This window comes from Bombina bombina, chromosome 3 (assembly GCF_027579735.1).
Source record: "Bombina bombina isolate aBomBom1 chromosome 3, aBomBom1.pri, whole genome shotgun sequence".
In the NCBI taxonomy this organism is placed as follows: Eukaryota; Metazoa; Chordata; class Amphibia; order Anura; family Bombinatoridae; genus Bombina; species Bombina bombina.
Genome location: NC_069501.1, coordinates 946,097,184 through 946,117,090, shown reverse-complemented (window position 1 = coordinate 946,117,090; position 19,907 = coordinate 946,097,184). Strand labels below are relative to the sequence as shown.

Here is a 19,907-nt window from a genome sequence, read left to right as displayed (position 1 = left end):
TCCATTTTTTCATCATATTTTATAAAAATCTTTTGTCAAATTATAAGATATGATGAAAATAATGGTATCTTTAGAAAGTCCATTTAATGGTGAGAAAAACGGTATATAATATGTGTGGGTACAGTAATGAGTAAGAGGAAAATTACAGCTAAACACAAACACAGCAGAAATGTAAAAATAGCCCTGGTCCTTAAGGGAAAGAAATTGAAAATGGCCTTGTCCTTAAGGGGTTAAACAGAGCTAAACTGGAAGCTTTTAAGTAAGTTTTTAAATGGTTTTAATCTGGATATTTATATTAGTATCTGTGCATATTATTCTTTGTAGTAGTGTCTATTACATGCAATTATATGAAAATTGGTGTATACTGTCCCTTTAAGCTTACCTTTTCACATTATTCACCAAGTTTTCTTATTTATGAATAAAAATAGAAAACCAAAAGACAACAAATAGCATATGTAGGAATCTGTCATCAGAGAAAAAAAACTAAATTTATGCTTACCTGATAAATGTATTTATTTCCGGATATGGCGAGTCCACGGCTTGAGTAATTACTGTTGGGAATATCACTCCTGGCCAGCAGGAGGAGGCAAAGAGCACCACAGTTAAACTGCCTTACCCACAACCCCCAGTCATTCAAACGAAGGGAAATGGAGAAAAAGGAGTAACACAAGGTGTAGAGGTGCCTGAGGTTATAGTCAAAAGAACAACTGTCTTAAAATAAAGGGTGGTGCTGTGGACTCACCATATCCGGATATAAATAAATTTATAAGGTAAGAATAAAAAAAACATTTTTTTCTAAGATATGGTGAGTCCACGGCTTGAGTAATTACTGTTGGGAACCAATACCCAAGCTAGAGGACACGGATAAATAGGAAGGAACAAGACAGGCAGACCTAAACAGAAGGCACCACTGCTTGAAGAACCTTTCTCCCGGGAAAAAACCCTCAGCCGAGGCAAAAATCTAAAATTTGGAAAAAGTATGTAGATAAGACCAAGTTGCAGCCTTGCAAATTTGTTCCATAGAAGCATCATTTTTGAAAGTACAAGAAGAGGAAACAGCTCTTGTGGAATGAGCCGTAATTCTCTCAGGAGGCTGCTCTCCAGCAGTCTCATTAGCCAAACAACTTATACTTTGCAACCAAAAAGAAAAAGTAGTAGCAGTAGCATTCTGACCTATACGTTTCCCAGAGAAACAGACAAAGAGGGCAGAGGACTGGCGAAAATCCTTAGTCGCCTGTAAGTACAATTTAAGAGCACTTACAACATTCGAATTGTGTAACAAACATTCTTTGGAAGAAGAAGGATTAGGACACAGAGAGGGAACAACAATTTCCTGATTGATATTTCTATTAGAAACAACCTTAGGAAGGAGACCTAACTTAGTATGAAGAACCGCCTTATCTGCATGAAAAATAAGATAAGGGGAATCACACTGCAGAGCTGAGGGTTCCGAGACTCTTCGAGCAGAAGAGATAACAACAAGAAACAAAACCTTCCAAGATAACAAGTTAATGTCTATGGAATACAACGGCTCAAACTGAGCCAGCTTTAAAACTTTAAGAACAACGTTAAGGCTCCAAGGAGGAACAACAGACTGAAAAATAGGCCTGATTTTGACCAAGGCCTGACAAAAAGATTGCACATCTGGCACATCCCCCAAACGTTTATATAGTAAAACTGATAAAGCAGAAATCTGGCCCTTCAGGGTACTGACTGACAATCCCTTCTCCAGGCCTTCCTGAAGAGAAGATACAATTCTAATTTGACTCCAAGAGTAGCCCTTGGATTCACACCAATAAAGATATTTACGCCATATCTTATGGTATATCTTTCTAGTAACAGGCTTGCGAGCCTGAATCATGCTCTCAATGACAGACTCAGAAAAACCACGCTTAGACAGAATTAAGCGTTCAATCTCAAAGCAGTCAGCTTCAGAGAAATGGAATTTGGATGAAGGAAGGGACCCTGAATTAGGAGGTCCTTCCGCAGAGATAGTCTCCAAGGTGGGAGAGATGACATCTCCACTAGGTCTGCAAACCAGATCCTGCGAGGTCAAGCAGGGGCTATTAGAATCAATGACGCCCTCTCCAGTTTGATACTAGCAATGACTCGTGGAAGGAGAGCAAATGGAGGAAACAGGTATGCCAACCTGAAAACCCAAGGAACCGACAGAACATCTATCAGAATGGCCTGCGGATCTCTTGACGTTGAACCGTACCTTGGAAGCTTGGCGTTCTGATGGGATGGCATCAGATCTAACTCCGGCACCCCCCATTTGAGGGCTAAGCTGGTAAACACCTCCGGATGGAGTTCCCACTCCCCAGGATGAAAAGGTTGTCTGCTCAGAAAATCCGCTTCCCAGTTGTCTACTCCTGGAATGTGGATGGCAGCTAGACAGCAATTGTGGGTCTCTGCTCACTGAAGAATCCGAGAAACCTCCTTCATGGCTAAGGAATTCAGAGTTCCTCCCTGGTGATTGATATAAGCCACAGAGGTTATGTCGTCTGACTGGAACCTGATAAACTGGGCTGAGGACAACTGAGGCCAAGCCAATAGAGCATTGTAAATCGCCCTCAACTCCAAGATGTTGATGGGAAGAGCAGACTCCTCCAAAGTCCAAAGGCCCTAAACTTTTAATGAGTCCATGGTCACGATCACCCAGGAAGGTCTCCGAAAGCATGTGCCCTGAGACAGATGTTCCTGAGAAATCCACCATGGGAGAGAGTCCCTTGACGACTAACCTAACTCTATTCTCTGAGATAGATCCGCATGGTCTCCATTCCATTGTCTGAGCATGTACAACTGGAGAGCTCTCAAATGGAATCAAGCAAAAGTAATGATGTCCATGAAAGCTCCATTAGACAGATTACCTCCATACATTGAGCAACTGAAGGATAAGCAGTAGCCTGAAGAGAGAGGCAAGAGGAAATTATTTTGTTTTTCCTGACCTCTGTCAGAAAAATCTTCATCAATAATCTATTATGGTCCCTAAGAACACTACTCTTGTAGCAGGGAAAGGGAGCTTTTTCCCAGATTCACATTCCATCTGTGGGAACCAAGAAAAGACAACAATATCTCTGGGTGAGATTTTGCTTGTTGAAAAGAGGGCGCCTGAACCAACATGTCGTCCAGGTAGGGTGCCACAGCAATTCCACAAGAACGGATCACTGCGAAAAGAGCCCCCAGAACCTTTGAAAAAATTCTGGGAGCTGTGGCTAGACCAAATAGAAGGGCCACGAACTGGAAATGTTTGTCCAGAAAGGCAAATCTCAGGAATCTGTGATGGTCCCTGTGAATAGGAACATGAAGATACGCATCCTTTAGGTCTATGGTTGTCATGAACTGACCCTCTTGTACTAAAGGAAGAATGGAGCGTATAGTCTCCATCTTGAAGGATAGAACTTTGAGAAACTTGTTTAGACACTTCAAGTCTAGAATGGGACGCAAAATTACCTCTTTTGGGAACCACAAATAGGTTGGAGTAGAACCTGAGACCCTGTTCCTGCACGGAAACTATCACTCCCAGGGAGGAAAGATGTTGTATATATTTCAAGAACGACTCTCTCTTTATCTGGTCTGCAGATAATCTTGAGAGAATCTGCCTCTGGGTGGAAAAGTCTTGAATTCCAATTTGTAACCCTGGGATACTATGTCCACAGTCCAGGAATCTGGGACATTTCGTATCCAGGATTGAGAGAACTGAGAAAGTCTTCCCCCCACCTGATCCGATCCCGGATCGGGGGCAAACCCTTCATGCTGATTTGGAATCAGCTGCAGGTTTCTTTGATTGTTTCCCCTTGTTCCAAGACTGATTGGGTTTCCAAGATGACTTGGATTGTTCCTGATGGGAAGAAGAAGGGGAAGGCTTTCTTCTGAAGTTATGAAAGGAACGAAAATTACTCTGATGTCCTTAAGGCCTATTCTTCTTATCATGAGATAAAAAAACATAATTTATGCTTACCTGATAAATTTATTTCTCTTGTAGTGTGTTCAGTCCACGGGTCATCCATTACTTATGGGATATATTCTCCTTCCCAACAGGAAGTTGCAAGAGGATCACCCAAGCAGAGCTGCTATATAGCTCCTCCCCTCACATGTCATATCCAGTCATTCGACCGAAACAAGACGAGAAAGGAGAAACTATAGGGTGCAGTGGTGACTGGAGTTATAATTTAAAATTTAGAACCTGCCTCAAAAAGACAGGGCGGGCCGTGGACTGAACACACTACAAGAGAAATAAATTTATCAGGTAAGCATAAATTATGTTTTCTCTTGTTAAGTGTGTTCAGTCCACGGGTCATCCATTACTTATGGGATACCAATACCAAAGCTAAAGTACACGGATGATGGGAGGGACAAGGCAGGAACATTAAACAGAAGGAACCACTGCCTGTAGAACCTTTCTCCCAAAAACAGCCTCCGAAGAAGCAAAAGTGTCAAATTTGTAAAATTTGGAAAAAGTATGAAGTGAAGACCAAGTTGCAGCCTTGCAAATCTGTTCAACAGAGGCCTCATTCTTAAAGGCCCAGGTGGAAGCCACAGCTCTAGTGGAATGAGCTGTAATTCTTTCAGGAGGCTGCTGTCCAGCAGTCTCATAGGCTAAGCGTATTATGCTACGAAGCCAAAAAGAGAGAGAGGTAGCCGAAGCCTTTTGACCTCTCCTCTGTCCAGAGTAAACGACAAACAGAGAAGAAGTTTGTCGAAAATCTTTAGTTGCCTGTAAGTAGAACTTATGCAAAAGACGTTCCTTCTTTGAAGAAGGATTAGGACATAACGATGGAACAACAATCTCTTGATTGATATTCCTGTTAGAAACAACCTTAGGTAAAAACCCAGGTTTAGTACGCAGGACTACCTTGTCTGAATGAAAGATCAGATAAGGAGAATCACAATGTAAGGCAGATAACTCAGAGACTCTTCGAGCCGAGGAAATAGCCATCAAAAACAGAACTTTCCAAGATAAAAGCTTAATATCAATGGAATGAAGGGGTTCAAACGGAACACCCTGAAGAACTTTAAGAACCAAGTTTAAGCTCCACGGAGGAGCAACAGTTTTAAACACAGGCTTAATCCTAGCCAAAGCCTGACAAAAAGCCTGGACGTCTGGATTCTCTGCCAGACGCTTGTGTAAAAGAATAGACAGAGCAGAAATCTGTCCCTTTAGCGAACTAGCGGATAAGCCCTTTTCTAAACCCTCTTGTAGAAAAGACAATATCCTAGGAATCCTAACCTTACTCCATGAGTAACTCTTGGATTCACACCAATATAAATATTTACGCCATATCTTGTGGTAAATTTTTCTGGTAACTGGTTTCCGAGCCTGTATTAATGTATCAATAACCGAATCCGAAAACCCACGCTTTGATAGAATCAAGCGTTCAATTTCCAAGCAGTCAGCCTCAGAGAAATTAGGTTTGGATGGTTGAAAGGACCCTGGATTAGAAGGTCCTGCCTCAGGGGTAGAGACCATGGTGGACAGGACGACATGTCCACTAGGTCTGCATACCAGGTCCTGCGTGGCCACGCAGGCGCTATCAGAATCACCGATGCTCTCTCCTGTTTGATCCTGGCAATCAGTCGAGGTAGCAATGGAAAAGGTGGAAACACATAAGCTATGTTGAAAACCCAAGGGGCTGCTAGTGCATCTACCAGCACCGCACCCGGGTCCCTGGACCTGGATCCGTAACAAGCAAGCTTGGCGTTCTGGCGAGATGCCATGAGATCCAGATCCGGTTTGCCCCAACGACGAATCAGTTGAGCAAATACCTCCAGGTGAAGTTCCCACTCCCCCGGATGAAAGGTCTGTCGACTTAGAAAATCCGCCTCCCAGTTCTCCACGCCTGGGATGTAGATCGCTGACAGGTGGCAAGAAGCGAATTATCTTCGAGACTTCCAACATCGCTAGGGAACTCCTGGTTCCCCCTTGATTGATGTAAGCCACAGTTGTGATGTTGTCCGACTGAAATCTGATGAACCTCAGTGTTGCTAACTGAGGCCAAGTTAGAAAAGCATTGAATATTGCTCTAATTCTTAAATGTTTATCGGGAGGAGTCTCTCCTCCTGAGTCCACGATCCCTGAGCCTTCAGGGAGTTCCAGACTGCTCCCCAGCCTAGTAGGCTGGCATCTGTTGTTACAATCGTCCAATCTGGTCTGCGAAAAGTCATTCCTTTGGACAGATGAACCCGTGACAACCACCAGAGAAGAGAATCTCTAGTCTCCTGGTCCAGATTTAGCAAAGGGGACAGATCTGAGTAATCCCCGTTCCATTGACTTAGCATACATAGTTGCAGCGGTCTGAAATGTAGGCGCGCAAATGGCACTATGTCCATTGCCGCGACCATTAAGCCGATTACTTCCATGCACTGAGCTACTGATGGGCTTGGAATGGAGTGAAGGACACGGCAAGCATTGAGAATCTTTGATAACCTGGACTCCGTCAGGTAAATCTTCATCTCTACAGAATCTATAAGAGTCCCTAGAAAAGGGACCCTTGTGATTGGTAACAGAGAACTCTTCTCCACGTTCACTTTCCACCCATGCGACCTCAGAAATGCTAGAACTATCTCTGTATGAGACTTTGCATTTTGAAAACTTGACGCTTGTATCAGAATGTCGTCTAGGTACGGAGCCACCGCTATGCCTCGTGGTCTTAGTACCGCCAGAAGTGAGCCCAGAACCTTTGTAAAAATTCTCGGGGCCGTAGCTAACCCGAAGGGAAGAGCTACAAACTGGTAATGTCTGTCTAGAAAGGCAAACCTTAGGTACCGATAATGATCTTTGTGATTCGGTATGTGAAGGTAGGCATCCTTTAAGTCCACCGTGGTCATATATTGACCCTCTTGGATCATGGGTAGGATGGTCCGAATGGTTTCCATCTTGAACGACGGAACCCTTAGGAATTTGTTTAAGATCTTTAAGTCTAAGATTGGTCTGAAAGTTCCCTCTTTCTTGGGAACCACAAACAGATTTGAATAAAACCCTTGCCCCTGTTCCGTTCGCGGAACTGGGTGGATCACTCCCATCACTAAGAGGTCTTGTACACATTGTAGAAATGCCTCTTTCTTTACTAGGTTTGTTGATAACCTTGACAGATGAAACCTCCCTTGTGGAGGAGAAGTTTTGAAATCCAGAAGGTATCCCTGAGATATAATCTCCAACGTCCAGGGATCCTGTACATCTCTTGCCCAAGCCTGGGCGAAGAGAGAAAGTCTGACCCCCACTAGATCCGTCTCCGGAAAGGGGGCCCTGTCTTCATGCTGTCTTAGGGGCGGAAGTAGGCTTTCTGGCCTGCTTGCCCTTGTTCCATGACTGGTTGCCTTTCCAACCCTGTCTGTAACGAGCAGTAGTTCCTTCCTGTTTTGGAGCGGAGGAAGTTGATGCTGCTCCTGCCTTGAAATTACGAAAGGCACGAAAATTAGACTGTTTGGCCTTTGATTTGGCCCTGTCCTGAGGAAGGGTGTGGCCCTTACCTCCAGTAATGTCAGCAATAATTTCCTTCAAGCCGGGCCCGAATAAGGTCTGCCCTTTGAAAGGAATGTTTAGTAGTTTAGACTTAGAAGTTACATCTGCTGACCGGGATTTAAGCCATAGCGCTCTGCGCGCCTGTATGGCGAATCCGAAATTCTTAGCCGTAAGTTTGGTTAAATGCACTACGGCATCCGAAACAAACGCATTAGCCAGATTAAGGGTCGCATTAGCCAGATTAAGGGTTCTAATCTTGCTCAAAGATTCATCCAATGGTGCTGTGCGAATCGCCTCTTCCAGAGACTCAAACCAGAATGCTGCTGCAGCAGTGACAGGCGCAATGCATGCAAGAGGCTGTAATATAAAACCTTGTTGAACAAACATTTTCTTAAGGTAACCCTCTAATTTTTTATCCATTGGATCTGAGAAAGCACAGCTATCCTCCACCGGGATAGTGGTACGCTTGGCTAAAGTAGAAACTGCTCCCTCCACCTTAGGGACCGTCTGCCATAAGTCTCGTGTGGTGGCGTCTATATGGAACATTTTTCTAAATATCGGAGGAGGAGAAAAAGGCACACCGGGTCTATCCCACTCCTTGCTAATAATCTCTGTAAGCCTCTTTGGTATAGGAAAAACGTCAGTACACACCGGTACCGCATAGTATTTATCCAGCCTACATAATTTCTCTGGAATTGCCACCGTGTCACAATCATTCAGAGCCGCTAACACCTCCCCTAGCAACACGCGGAGGTTCTCAAGCTTAAATTTAAAATTTGACATTTCTGAAACCGGTCTCCCCGAATCAGAACCGTCACCCACAGAATGAAGCTCTCCGTCCTCATGTTCTGCAAATTGTAACGCAGTATCAGACATGGCTCTCGTGTCATCGGCGCACTCTGTCCTTAACCCAGAACTGTCGCGCTTGCCTCTTAACTCGGGCATATTGTATAATACTTCTTTCATAACATTAGCCATATCATGTAAAGTGATTTGTAAGGGCCTTGATGTACTTGGCGCCTCAATCTTACGCACCTCCCGAGCGGGAGACGAAGGTACTGACACGTGAGGAGAGTTAGACGGCATAACTTCCCCCTCGTTGTCTGGTGATAATTTCTTTATCGGTACAGATTGACTTTTATTCAAAGTAATATCAATACAATTGGTACACATATTTCTATTGGGCTCCACATCGGCTTTTAAACATAATGAACAAGCAGATTCCTCTTTAAACAGACTAGCAATGAAGCTAGCAAGCTTGGAAATTTGCAGCGCTTTTTTAAAAAACACAATTGAATAACAAAGAACTAGTTCAGTTATAGTCAACAATTCTTTAAATGTATTAATTAGCAGAGGATTGCACCCATTAGAAAAAGGATGATTAACCCCTCAGTACCCAAAACGTATATCAAATTAAGATTTAACGCTTTTATCACAGTCAAACACACTGTCACAGGTCTGCTGTGACTGATTACCTCCCTCAAAAACGAAGTTTGAAGATCCCTGAGCTCTCTGGAGGCGTCCTGGATCAAAGAGGAAGAAGCAGGAAGACTGTGCTAGAATTTTAACTGCGCAACAAGGCACTAAAAAAGGTCCCTCCCACTCCTATTACAACAGTGGGAGACCTGATATAACGGTTTCTATGCAGAAATATACGTTAGCCGTGTGGAAAAAAATCATGCCCAAAAAGATTTATCACCAAAGTACCTCACAAAACGATTAACATGCCAGTAAACGTTTTTAAAAAACAACATTTCAGATGCTGTGTAAAGTTATTACTAAGCCTGCTACCAGTCGCTTCTACTGCAGTTAAGGCTCACACATTATATCAGTATTAACAGTATTTTTTCAGTCAAATTCTAGTCCCTAGAAAATAACTCTACTGTGCATACATTTATCAGCCTGATACCAGTCACTACTACTGCATTTAAGGCTGGACTTACATCATACGGGTAACAGCAGTGTTTTCTTAGTCAATTCCATTCCCAGAAAATATTGTACTGCACATACCTCATTTGCAGGAGACCCCGCATGCTATTCCCATTTTCTGAAGTTACCCCACTCCTCAGAATGTCGAGAACAGCCAGTGGATCTTAGTTATGCCTGCTAAGATCATAGAAAACGCAGGCAGTTTCTTCTTCCAAATACTGCCTGAGATAGAAAAACAGCACACTCCGGTGCCATTTAAAATAACAAACTTTTGATTGAAGAATAATTAAGTAAAAACTCCAGCTCCTCTCGCGACCTCCTTCTTTGTTGAGGGTTGCAAGAGAATGACTGGATATGACATGTGAGGGGAGGAGCTATATAGCAGCTCTGCTTGGGTGATCCTCTTGCAACTTCCTGTTGGGAAGGAGAATATATCCCATAAGTAATGGATGACCCGTGGACTGAACACACTTAACAAGAGAAATACCCTTTTCCACCCGTAATATCAGAGAATTTCTGCCAAACCGGGTCCAAACAAGGTTTTGCCATGTAAGGAATCACCAGAAGCTTGACTTTAGAGGAAACATCCTCAGACCAGGATTTCAACAATAACGCCCTGCAGGCTAGGACAGCAAAACTAGAAGTTTTAGCTTCTAGTCTAACAACCTGTAAAATGGCATCTGCAATAAAGGAATTGGCCAATTTAAGAGCTTTAATCCTATCTTGAATTTCATCCAAGGAAGTCTCTACTTGAAGAGAATGAGACAAGGCGTTGAACCAATAAGATGCCGCACTAGTCATGGTGGCAATACACAATGCAGGTTGCCATTGGAGACCTTGATGAACATAAATCTTTTTCAAATAAGCCTCCAGCTTCTTGTCCATCGGATCCTTAAAAGAGCAGCTATCCTCAATAGGAATAGTGGAAATTGACCCTTCAACTTTGGATACAGAATACCAAGGGTCTTTAATGGATTCCTTGACAGGAAACATTTTCTTAAAAATCGGAGACAGGGAAAAAAGACCATTCTCCCATTCCTGTGAGATAATCTCCCTAGCACAGTCCGGCACAGGTAAAATCTCCGAAGTGGAAGGTCCATCAAAGATCTATTAAGTTTACTAGATTTCTTAGGAGTGACAACGACAGTGGTATCGGAGTCATCTAAAGTAGCTAAAACCTCCTTTAACAATCCACAAAGATGTTCAAGCTTAAATCTGAAGGATACCACCTCAGTCTCAGAAGAAGGAATTATACTGTCCGAATCTGAGATTTCACCCTCAGAAAATCCCGATGTATCTTCCTCATCAGACTTATGAGAAAGGGCAACTTGGGAAGCAGAACTGAGGACAGGCACCTTACTTTCTTAATTTCTAGATTTCCTCTTGCGTTTTCCCTGTAATCTGGGAATGGCAGCTAAAGCCGCAGATAATGCTGAAGATACCTGGGCAGCAATTTCTGCTTTTAAATAAACTCCACTAGGAGCTATAAAGGAACCACAGGGCACTGCATGTGATGCCATTGAGACTTGGGACGTAGCAGGAGAAAGCTGAGGTATTATTTTAACAGCTCATCCTGAGAGACATTAGGCTAAAAAATATGACCTTTATTTTGCAAGGTTTTCTTGACAAATGAAGAACAAAATTGCATAGGAGCTGCAATTTGTGCATCTAAACATACTAAGCATGAATTCATATAAGCAGGCTCTTGCTCCATATCAGACATGTTGCGAAACAGTAAATAAACTTGTACAGATAAGTTTCAAAGATTTTAATATTCAGTTAAAATAAGCTAAGGAAAAAATACACTTTAAATTTTATCCCAAATTAGGATCGATCCCCAGCTAAAATTATGTGAGAAAAGTTAAGAAAAAACATTTAATAAACATCAAATAAACTTCTAAAATACCCCTCAGGCAACCCCACACCTCAATTACTGAGGTGCCTTTAGAAGTAAAGTCGATTATGTGACCGTAACTGCCAAGCTCAAATTACTGCTGCGACACAGAGAGGCACTAAAAATAGCTTCCTGGTACACCGAGTACCAGAAATAACCGGTTTTTCAAACCTGACAGTTTAAAATGTTGCATTGTTTTATTTTAAAGCAAAGGGGAAATGAATAAGTTGCTGAAATATAAAATTCAGCCTTACTTTCAGTTTAAACTTGTATTGTTTTATTAGGTAAATATGTTTCAGAAAATAAAGCCTAATTAAAAAAAAAAAAAGGGTAAAATGTTTTTAAGAGTTTAAATGTCAGTCTCACACATGCTACAGTTCCTGCTTCATGCCCCAGTGTAACCCATACAACAGGATTATCTATGTCCCAATAAAAAAGCAGTGTCTTTTAATTTGTTAAGTGCATGGTCTCCCCAATTGGAAGAAAAAGCACTTACCTGCTTCGCTGTCCGGCATGTAAACAGTTACAAGGTATGAGAGGACACAGTTCCTCACAGAGACCTTTGAAAAAGAAAGAACAGAGTAGCCTACTCTGGCTTTCTAAACTAGGGCAGCAATTGTTAGGAAAACGCACCTCTTTACAAGTTCTAAACTGCTTTGAAGCCACCACTACCCGACTGCAAGGTAGTGCAGACTGCAAGGTAGTTAATCTACTTGCTTGTAGATTAAATAAAAAAATTTCTTCAGACACCTAAACTTCACCTCCTCCATCCACCGAAGGCAAAGAGAATGACTGGGGGTTGTGGGTAGGGGAGTGATACTTAGCAGTTCAACTGTGGTGCTCATTGCCTCCTCCTGCTGGCCAGGATTGATATTCTCAACTTAATTACTCAAGCCGTGGACTCACCATGTCTTAAGAAAAACCTTACCTCATCCCAAAATATGCTCATACCCAGCTGCCTCTTTCCGCATTAACAATTTTTATTGTTATAGTATTTTAGAGAGTGCACATTTGTTTCCACATAGCTAAACAGGTTAGTTACCTTTACCCTTGCAAATAAAAATACACTATATGTAAATATTAAGAAAAGAATATACCAATTTATATGCAAATCATCTTTAATGGACATAGAGTAAACCTCTGCATCTAAAGGAGCTCATTTTAAAATGCATTTGTTTTGAAAACTGGATTTACCTGTGTGATAATAACAAATTTTTTACTTCATATTTGTGAGGAAGGTCCCTGTGCACCAGCTGTGCCTATCAGTGAGTAAGCTGTCTGGCACCTAGGGGACAGCTTTATAAACATGCATTCCCTTTAAGTAATGCAAAGGAAGAGCTATCTGGTGACTGCTACTGACTTTCATGTCCCTTTAAGCAGAACAAAAAGGAACACAGAAAGCAAGTATTAAACTTAAAAAAATGATAATAAGCGAGTTGCAAGTACACATTAAAAAAAAAAAGGTTTAGATTTATTACTAGTAAGAAATGCGTGGTTGTGTGCAGCTGATACTGCAGCATATGCGCTCACTTACTTTTTAGGGACAAGGCCATACAAGATTTCATACCCATCATAAAAAGCTGCATTAAAAAATGCTGAGCTATTTTTAAAATAATGAATTTCAATTGCACCTTTTAGAAGTAAAAAAAGAAAACGTGTCCAAATCCATTTGGCTTCTTTATATAATAGGTCCTTCATTCTGTCTCCCCCTCTTGGCTTTTTCCTGGCATGGTCAATCACCATAAATTTTAATTGATTGTCCTGAAGGCCTTTTTCCAAGAAATGGGAGGGGACAGAAAGATGGTTTCTGTTAAAAGAAGCTTGTCCTGAGATACAAGAGTTTGACCAATACCCTAGGGCATCATACCGCAAAGGCAACACTATGGGTAAGAGATTAGTTAATGCACATCAGACAGTGACCACTAGTGGAGGTAACACGAGAAATTTTTTGGTTCACCAAAAGATGGGACATTCCCATGCTTAGTATGCGCCAAATGAAACAGCGTTATGAAGGGAGGGGAAATATCACATCCCCATACAGGCAAAAAAATGTAGAATTCCAGGTTACTTTACATGTAACTCTACATTAGTAGTTTATGCGCTAAAATGCACATGCAGCCTATTATACATAGGTGAGACCACACAAAAGGTCAAGGACCTCTTCTGTCAACACAAATCAAACATTAGAAATTCATGGTGATTGACCATGCCAGGAAAAAGCCAAGAGGGGGAGAAAGGATGAAGGACCTATTATATAAAGAAGCCAAATGGATTTGGACTTTAGACACTATGTCCCCTATGGGCCTTAATAAGGAGTTTGATCGAATACCACTCATATAAAGATTGCTCTTAAGACATTTTATGTTCATTTAAAGTTAAATACTATAGGTACCCTATGGGAGCTCTCTCTTTCCTCTGTATTTTGTTTTAAAAATTTTGCTTTTGATGTCTAATTCTTCACAAAGGCCAGTCAGGGTTAAATAAGTAGGCTTGTGTCTTTAAATTGTTATAATCATGATGTAAGTGTGATGTTATGTTGGCACACGCCTCCTTGTGGCCTGTGTATTGGTTCCTCATTAATTGCCTTGTGTATAAATGTATTTATTATTTCTATGTATGCTAGCTTGAGAAAGGGACAGGAAGCCCCGAAACGTTGCCCAAATAAAGGGTTTTCCTTTCCATGAGAGTGCTACTTTCTTGACATTTTTTCATTTATTGTATTTGGACCTTGGAGGGTGTCCCTGAAGGTTTGAGCACCTATTTACTTCACTTTGGAAATTTATCCAGGATATTTTGAATACATATGGAAGTGTGCTGAACTGAACTGTGTTCTATCAGTGTAAGATATATACATAGGGGGCCGATTTATGAAAGTGCTGACGGCCCTGATCCGCTACAGAGGATCATGTCCGTCGCACATCAATAAATGAACTGCTTGTGCAATGCCGCCTCCTGCAAATTCGCGCTAGCAGGTGGTGTCAATCAACCCGATCGTGTGCGATCGGGCGGATTGCTGTCCACCGCCTCAGAGCTGGCGGACGAATTAAGGAGCAGATGAAGCGTGCTAAATTGTCCCCATATTCTTTTTCGACAAAGGATACAAAGATGACAAAGTAAATTTAACAATAGAAAAATAACATGTTCTATGACTGTAAATCATGCAAGTTTAATTTTGACTTTCCTATCCCTTTAAAGTTGTTTTGTAGTAAATTTTTCTAGGTTATAAATAAACAGGAATGTATACTTAGCCGGTCATCAGCACATACCGTCAGAGTCTATGCTGTTGAGTGCTGTTGGAGGTATAATAGATACTTTACACAAACCAAGGGGACACTTTCGAGGGTACGGGTCTTTACATGACGTATGCACCTGCCAAAAATAGGTTACAGATTAGTGATAAAAAGGCCAAAGTAACATGAACAGTTTTTGTTGCATATATTTACATCGTAAGAAAGAAAATATCTGAGTTAATTTCTTGGTTACACTCTCTATATTTTCAAAGTAGTGCTTATGTCAATCTCAATCTCTGAGTTAACTTCCATTAAATAAAAGCAGACTGCAATCATTTAAATAGGCATAAAAGTCAGTATGTGAATGTTTACATGATATAGATAAGCAATTAATAACATCACAATATACATTATTTATGTTGCTTGTATACATGGTATATATAAGCAATTAATAACATCGTAATATACATTATTTATACATTATTACTGTACATTATTTTTACTGTAAAATACTTTCTGTAACCTAAGAATGCCTACAATGTAAAATTGCCTGACCAGCTACATAGTCCAGCGATTGTTTAGAGCTGTGGGTGGGCACAAAATAATTTACTGTTAGCCCAAACCAGTTTTTTTTTAAGTAGTTTGTTATAGAGTTATGAAAATAATTAATAAATACATTTGTATGAAGATCTTTTGCTGACTTTTTTTCAGGGATTAAGATTCGAGAGCAGGCCTGGGATCCACTCCTTAACGACCAAGGACGTCCTACAAAAACTGGTTGTTAATGACCAAGAACGTACCCTGCACGTCCTCAGGGTTTTAATGCGCTGGAAGCAATTGTGATCGCTTCCAGACGTTTTCAGGGTATTGAGGTGATGCCTCAATATTGAGGCATCCTGCAATAAATACCCTTTTTTAAGCATCCGATGCAGAGAGCCAAAAACCATATATGTCTGCTATTTCTGAACAAAGGGGATCCCAGAGAAGCATTTACAACCATTTGTGCCATAATTGCACAAGCTGTTTGTAAATAATTTCAGTGAGAAAAGTTAGTGAAAAAGTGAACGATTTTTTTTTTTATTTGATCGCATTTGGCAGTGAAATGGTGGCATGAAATATACGAAAATGGGCCTAAATGAATACTTTGGGTTGTCTACTAAAAAAAATAATATATGCATGTGAAGGATTTTTCAGGGATTCCTGACAGATATCAGTGTTACAACGTAACTATCGCTAATTTTGAAAAAAAAAATGGTTTGGAAATAGCAAAGTGCTACTTGTACTTATTGCCCTACATAGCAAAAACATGTAAACACTGGGTATTTCTAAACTCAGGACAAAATTTGGAAACTATTTAGCATGGGTGTTTTTTGGTGGTTGCAGATGTGTAACAGATTTTGGGGTTCAAAGTTAGAAAAAGTTTTGTTTTTTTTCCAATTTCTTCATCATATTTTATATAAAAAAAAATTATAGTAAATTATAAGATATGAAAATAATGGTATCTCTAGAAAGTCAATTTAATGGTGAGAAAAATGGTATATAATATGTGTGGGTACGTTAAATGAGTAAGAGGAAATTTACAGCTAAACACAAACACTGCAGAAATGTAAAAATAGCCCTGGTTCTTAATGGTAAGAAAATTGAAAAATGGTCTGGTCACTAAGGGGTTAAAAGGACAGGAAACCCCAAAATTTTCTTTCATGATTTGGATAGAACACACAATTTTGAACAACTTTCCAATTTACTTCTATTACCAAATTTGCTTCATTATCTTCTTATCCTTTGCTGAAAGAACAACATTGCACTACTGGTCGGCTAGCTAAAAAACATAATTTATGCTTACCTGATAAATTTTTTTCTCTTTTAGTGTATCCAGTCCACGGATCATCCATTACTTGTGGGATATTCTCCTTCCCAACAGGAAGTTGCAAGAGGATCACCCACAGCAGAGCTGTTATATAGCTCCTCCCCTAACTGCCATATCCAGTCATTTGACCGAAACTAGCCGAGAAAGGAGAAACCATAGGGTGCAGTGGTGACTGTAGTTTAATTAAAATTTAGACAGGGCGGGCCGTGGACTGGATACACTACAAGAGAAATAAATTTATGAGGTAAGCATAAATTATGTTTTCTCTTGTTAAGTGTATCCAGTCCACGGATCATCAATTACTTGTGGGATACCAATACCAAAGCTAAAGTACACAGATTGATGGGAGGGACAAGGCAGGTACTTAAACGGAAGGGACCACTGCCTGTAGAACCTTTCTCCCAAAAATAGCCTCCGAAGAAGCAAAAGTATCAAATTTGTAAAATTTTGAAAAGGTATGAAGCGAAGACCAAGTCGCCGCTTTGCAAATCTTTTCAACAGAAGCCTCATTTTTAAAGGCCCAGGTGGAAGCCACAGCTCTAGTAGAATGAGCTGTAATTCTTTCAGGGGGCTGCTGTCCAGCAGTCTCGTAGGCTAAGCATATTATGCTCCGAAGCCAAAAAGAAAGAGAGGTTGCCGAAGCCTTTTGACCTCTCCTCTGTCCAGAGTAAATGACAAACAGGGAAGATGTTTGACGAAACTCCTTAGTCGCTTGTAAGTAAAACTTTAAAGCACGGACTACGTCTAGATTATGTAACAGACGTTCCTTCTTTGAAGAAGGATTAGGACACAATGATGGAACAACAATCTCTTGATTGATATTCTTGTTAGAAACTACCTTAGGTAAAAACCCAGGTTTTGTACGCAGAACTACTTTATCTGTATGGAAAATCAGATAAGGAGAATCACATTGTAAGGCCGATAACTCAGAGACTCTACGAGCCGAGGAAATAGCCATCAAAAACAGAATATTCCAAGATAAAAGTTTGATATCAATGGAATGAAGGGGTTCAAACGGAACTCCTTGAAGAACTTTAAGAACCAAGTTTAAGCTCCATGGGGGAGCAACAGGTTTAAACACAGGCTTAATTCTAACCAAAGCCTGACAAAATGCCTGAACGTCTGGAACCTCTGCCAGACGCTTGTGCAAAAGATTAGACAGAGCAGAAATCTGTCCCTTTAAAGAACTAGCTGATAGTCCTTTTTCCAAACCCTCTTGGAGAAAAGACAATATCCTAGGAATCCTAACCTTACCCCATGAGTAATTCTTGGATTCACACCAATAAAGATATTTGCGCCATATCTTATGGTATATTTTCCTGGTGACAGGCTTTCGTGCCTGTATTAAGGTATCAATGACTGACTCTGGGAAGCCACACTTTGATAATATCAAGCGTTCAATCTCCAGGCAGTCAGCCTCAGAGAAATTAGATTTGGATGATTGAAAGGACCTTGTATTAGAAGGTCCTGTATCAAAGGCAGAGTCCATGGTGGAAAGGATGACATGTCCACTAGGTCTGCATACCAGGTCCTGCGTGGCCACGCAGGCGCTATCAAGATCACCGATGCTCTCTCCTGTTTGATTTTGGCAATCAGTCGAGGGAGCAGAGGAAACGGTGGAAACACATAAGCCAGGTTGAAGAACCAAGGCGCTGCTAGAGCATCTATCAGCGTCGCTTCTGGGTCCCTGGACCTGGATCCGTAACAAGGAAGCTTGGCGTTCTGGCAAGACGCCATGAGATCCAGTTCTGGTTTGCCCCAACGATGAACCAATTGAGCAAACATCTCAGGATGGAGTTCCCACTCCCCCGGAGGAAAAGTCTGACGACTTAGAAAATCCGCCTCCCAGTTCTCTACACCTGGGATATGGATCGCTGATAGGTGGCAGGAGTGAGTCTCCACCCAGCGAATTATCTTGGATACTTCTAACATCGCTAGGGAGCTTCTGGTCCCCCCTTGATGATTGATGTAAGCCACAGTCGTGATGTTGTCCGACTGAAATCTGATGAACCTCAGTGTTGCTAACTGAGGCCAAGCTAGAAGAGCATTGAATATTGCTCTTAACTCCAGAATATTTATTGGGAGGAGTTTCTCCTCCTGAGTCCACGATCCCTGAGCCTTCAGGGAATTCCAGACTGCACCCCAACCTAGAAGGCTGGCATCTGTTGTTACAATTGTCCAATCTGGCCTGTGAAAGGTCATACCCTTGGACAGATGGACCCGAGATAGCCACCAGAGAAGAGAATCTCTGGTCTCTTGATCCAGATTTAGTAGAGGGGACAAATCTGTGTAATCCCCATTCCACTGACTTAGCACGCATAATTGCAGCGGTCTGAGATGTAGGCGCGCAAATGGCACTATGTCCATCACCGCTACCATTAAGCCGATCACTTCCATGCACTGAGCCACTGACGGGCGCGGAATGGAATGAAGAACACGGCAGGAATTTAGAAGCTTTGATAACCTGGACTCCGTCAGGTAAATTTTCATTTCTACAGAATCTATCAGAGTTCCTAGGAAGGACAATCTTGTGAGGGGTGATAGAGAACTCTTTTCCTCGTTCACTTTCCACCCATGCGACCTCAGAAATGCCAATACTATGTGCGTATGAGATTTGGCAATTTGGATATTTGACGTCTGTATCAGGATGTCGTCTAGATAAGGGGCCACTGATATGCCCCGTGGTCTTAGGACCGCCAGAAGGGACCCCAGAACCTTTGTAAAAATTCTTGGGGCTGTAGCTAACCCGAAGGGAAGAGCCCCAAACTGGTAATGCCTGTCTAGAAAGGCAAACCTTAGGAACCGATGATGGTCTTTGTGAATCGGTATGTGAAGGTAAGCATCCTTCAAATCCACTGTGGTCATGAACTGACCCTCCTGGATCATAGGTAGGATGGTCCGAATAGTTTCCATTTTGAACGATGGAACTCTGAGGAACTTGTTTAAGATCTTTAGATCCAAAATTGGTCTGAAGGTTCCCTCTTTTTTGGGAACCACAAACAGATTTGAATAAAATCCCTGTCCCTGTTCCGTCTGTGGAACTGGATGGATCACTCCCATTACTAGGTGGTCTTGCACACAGCGTAAGAATGCCTCTTTCTTTATCTGGTTTACAGATAACCTCGAAAGGTGAAATCTCCCTTGTGGGGGGAAAGCTTTGAAGTCCAGAAGATATCCCTGAGATATGATCTCCAACGCCCAGGGATCCTGAACATCTCTTGCCCACGCCTGGGCGAAGAGAGAAAGTCTGCCCCCTACTAGATCCGTTACCGGATAGGGGGTCGTTCCTTCATGCTGTTTTAGAGGCAGCAGCAGGCTTTCTGCCCTGCTTGCCTTTGTTCCAAGCCTGGTTAGATTTCCAGGCCGGCTTGGATTGAGCAAAAGTTCCCTCTTGTTTTGAAGCAGAGGAAGTTGATGCTGCACTTGCCTTGTAGTTTCGAAAGGCACGAAAATTAGACTGTTTGGCCCTTGATTTGGCCCTGTCCTGAGGAAGGGTGTGACCCTTTCCTCCAGTAATGTCAGCAA

General features: G+C 41.7%; 1 protein-coding gene across 1 annotated transcript in view; it reads right to left on the bottom strand.

Moving 5' to 3' along the window:
• The window catches only part of DGKH (diacylglycerol kinase eta), an 800,492-nt gene that overhangs the window by 347,582 nt on the left and 433,003 nt on the right, over positions 1–19,907 (bottom strand). The window contains 1 exon segment of the mRNA XM_053705494.1: positions 14,552–14,654. Within this exon segment, the coding sequence (XP_053561469.1) occupies positions 14,552–14,654 (103 nt within the window).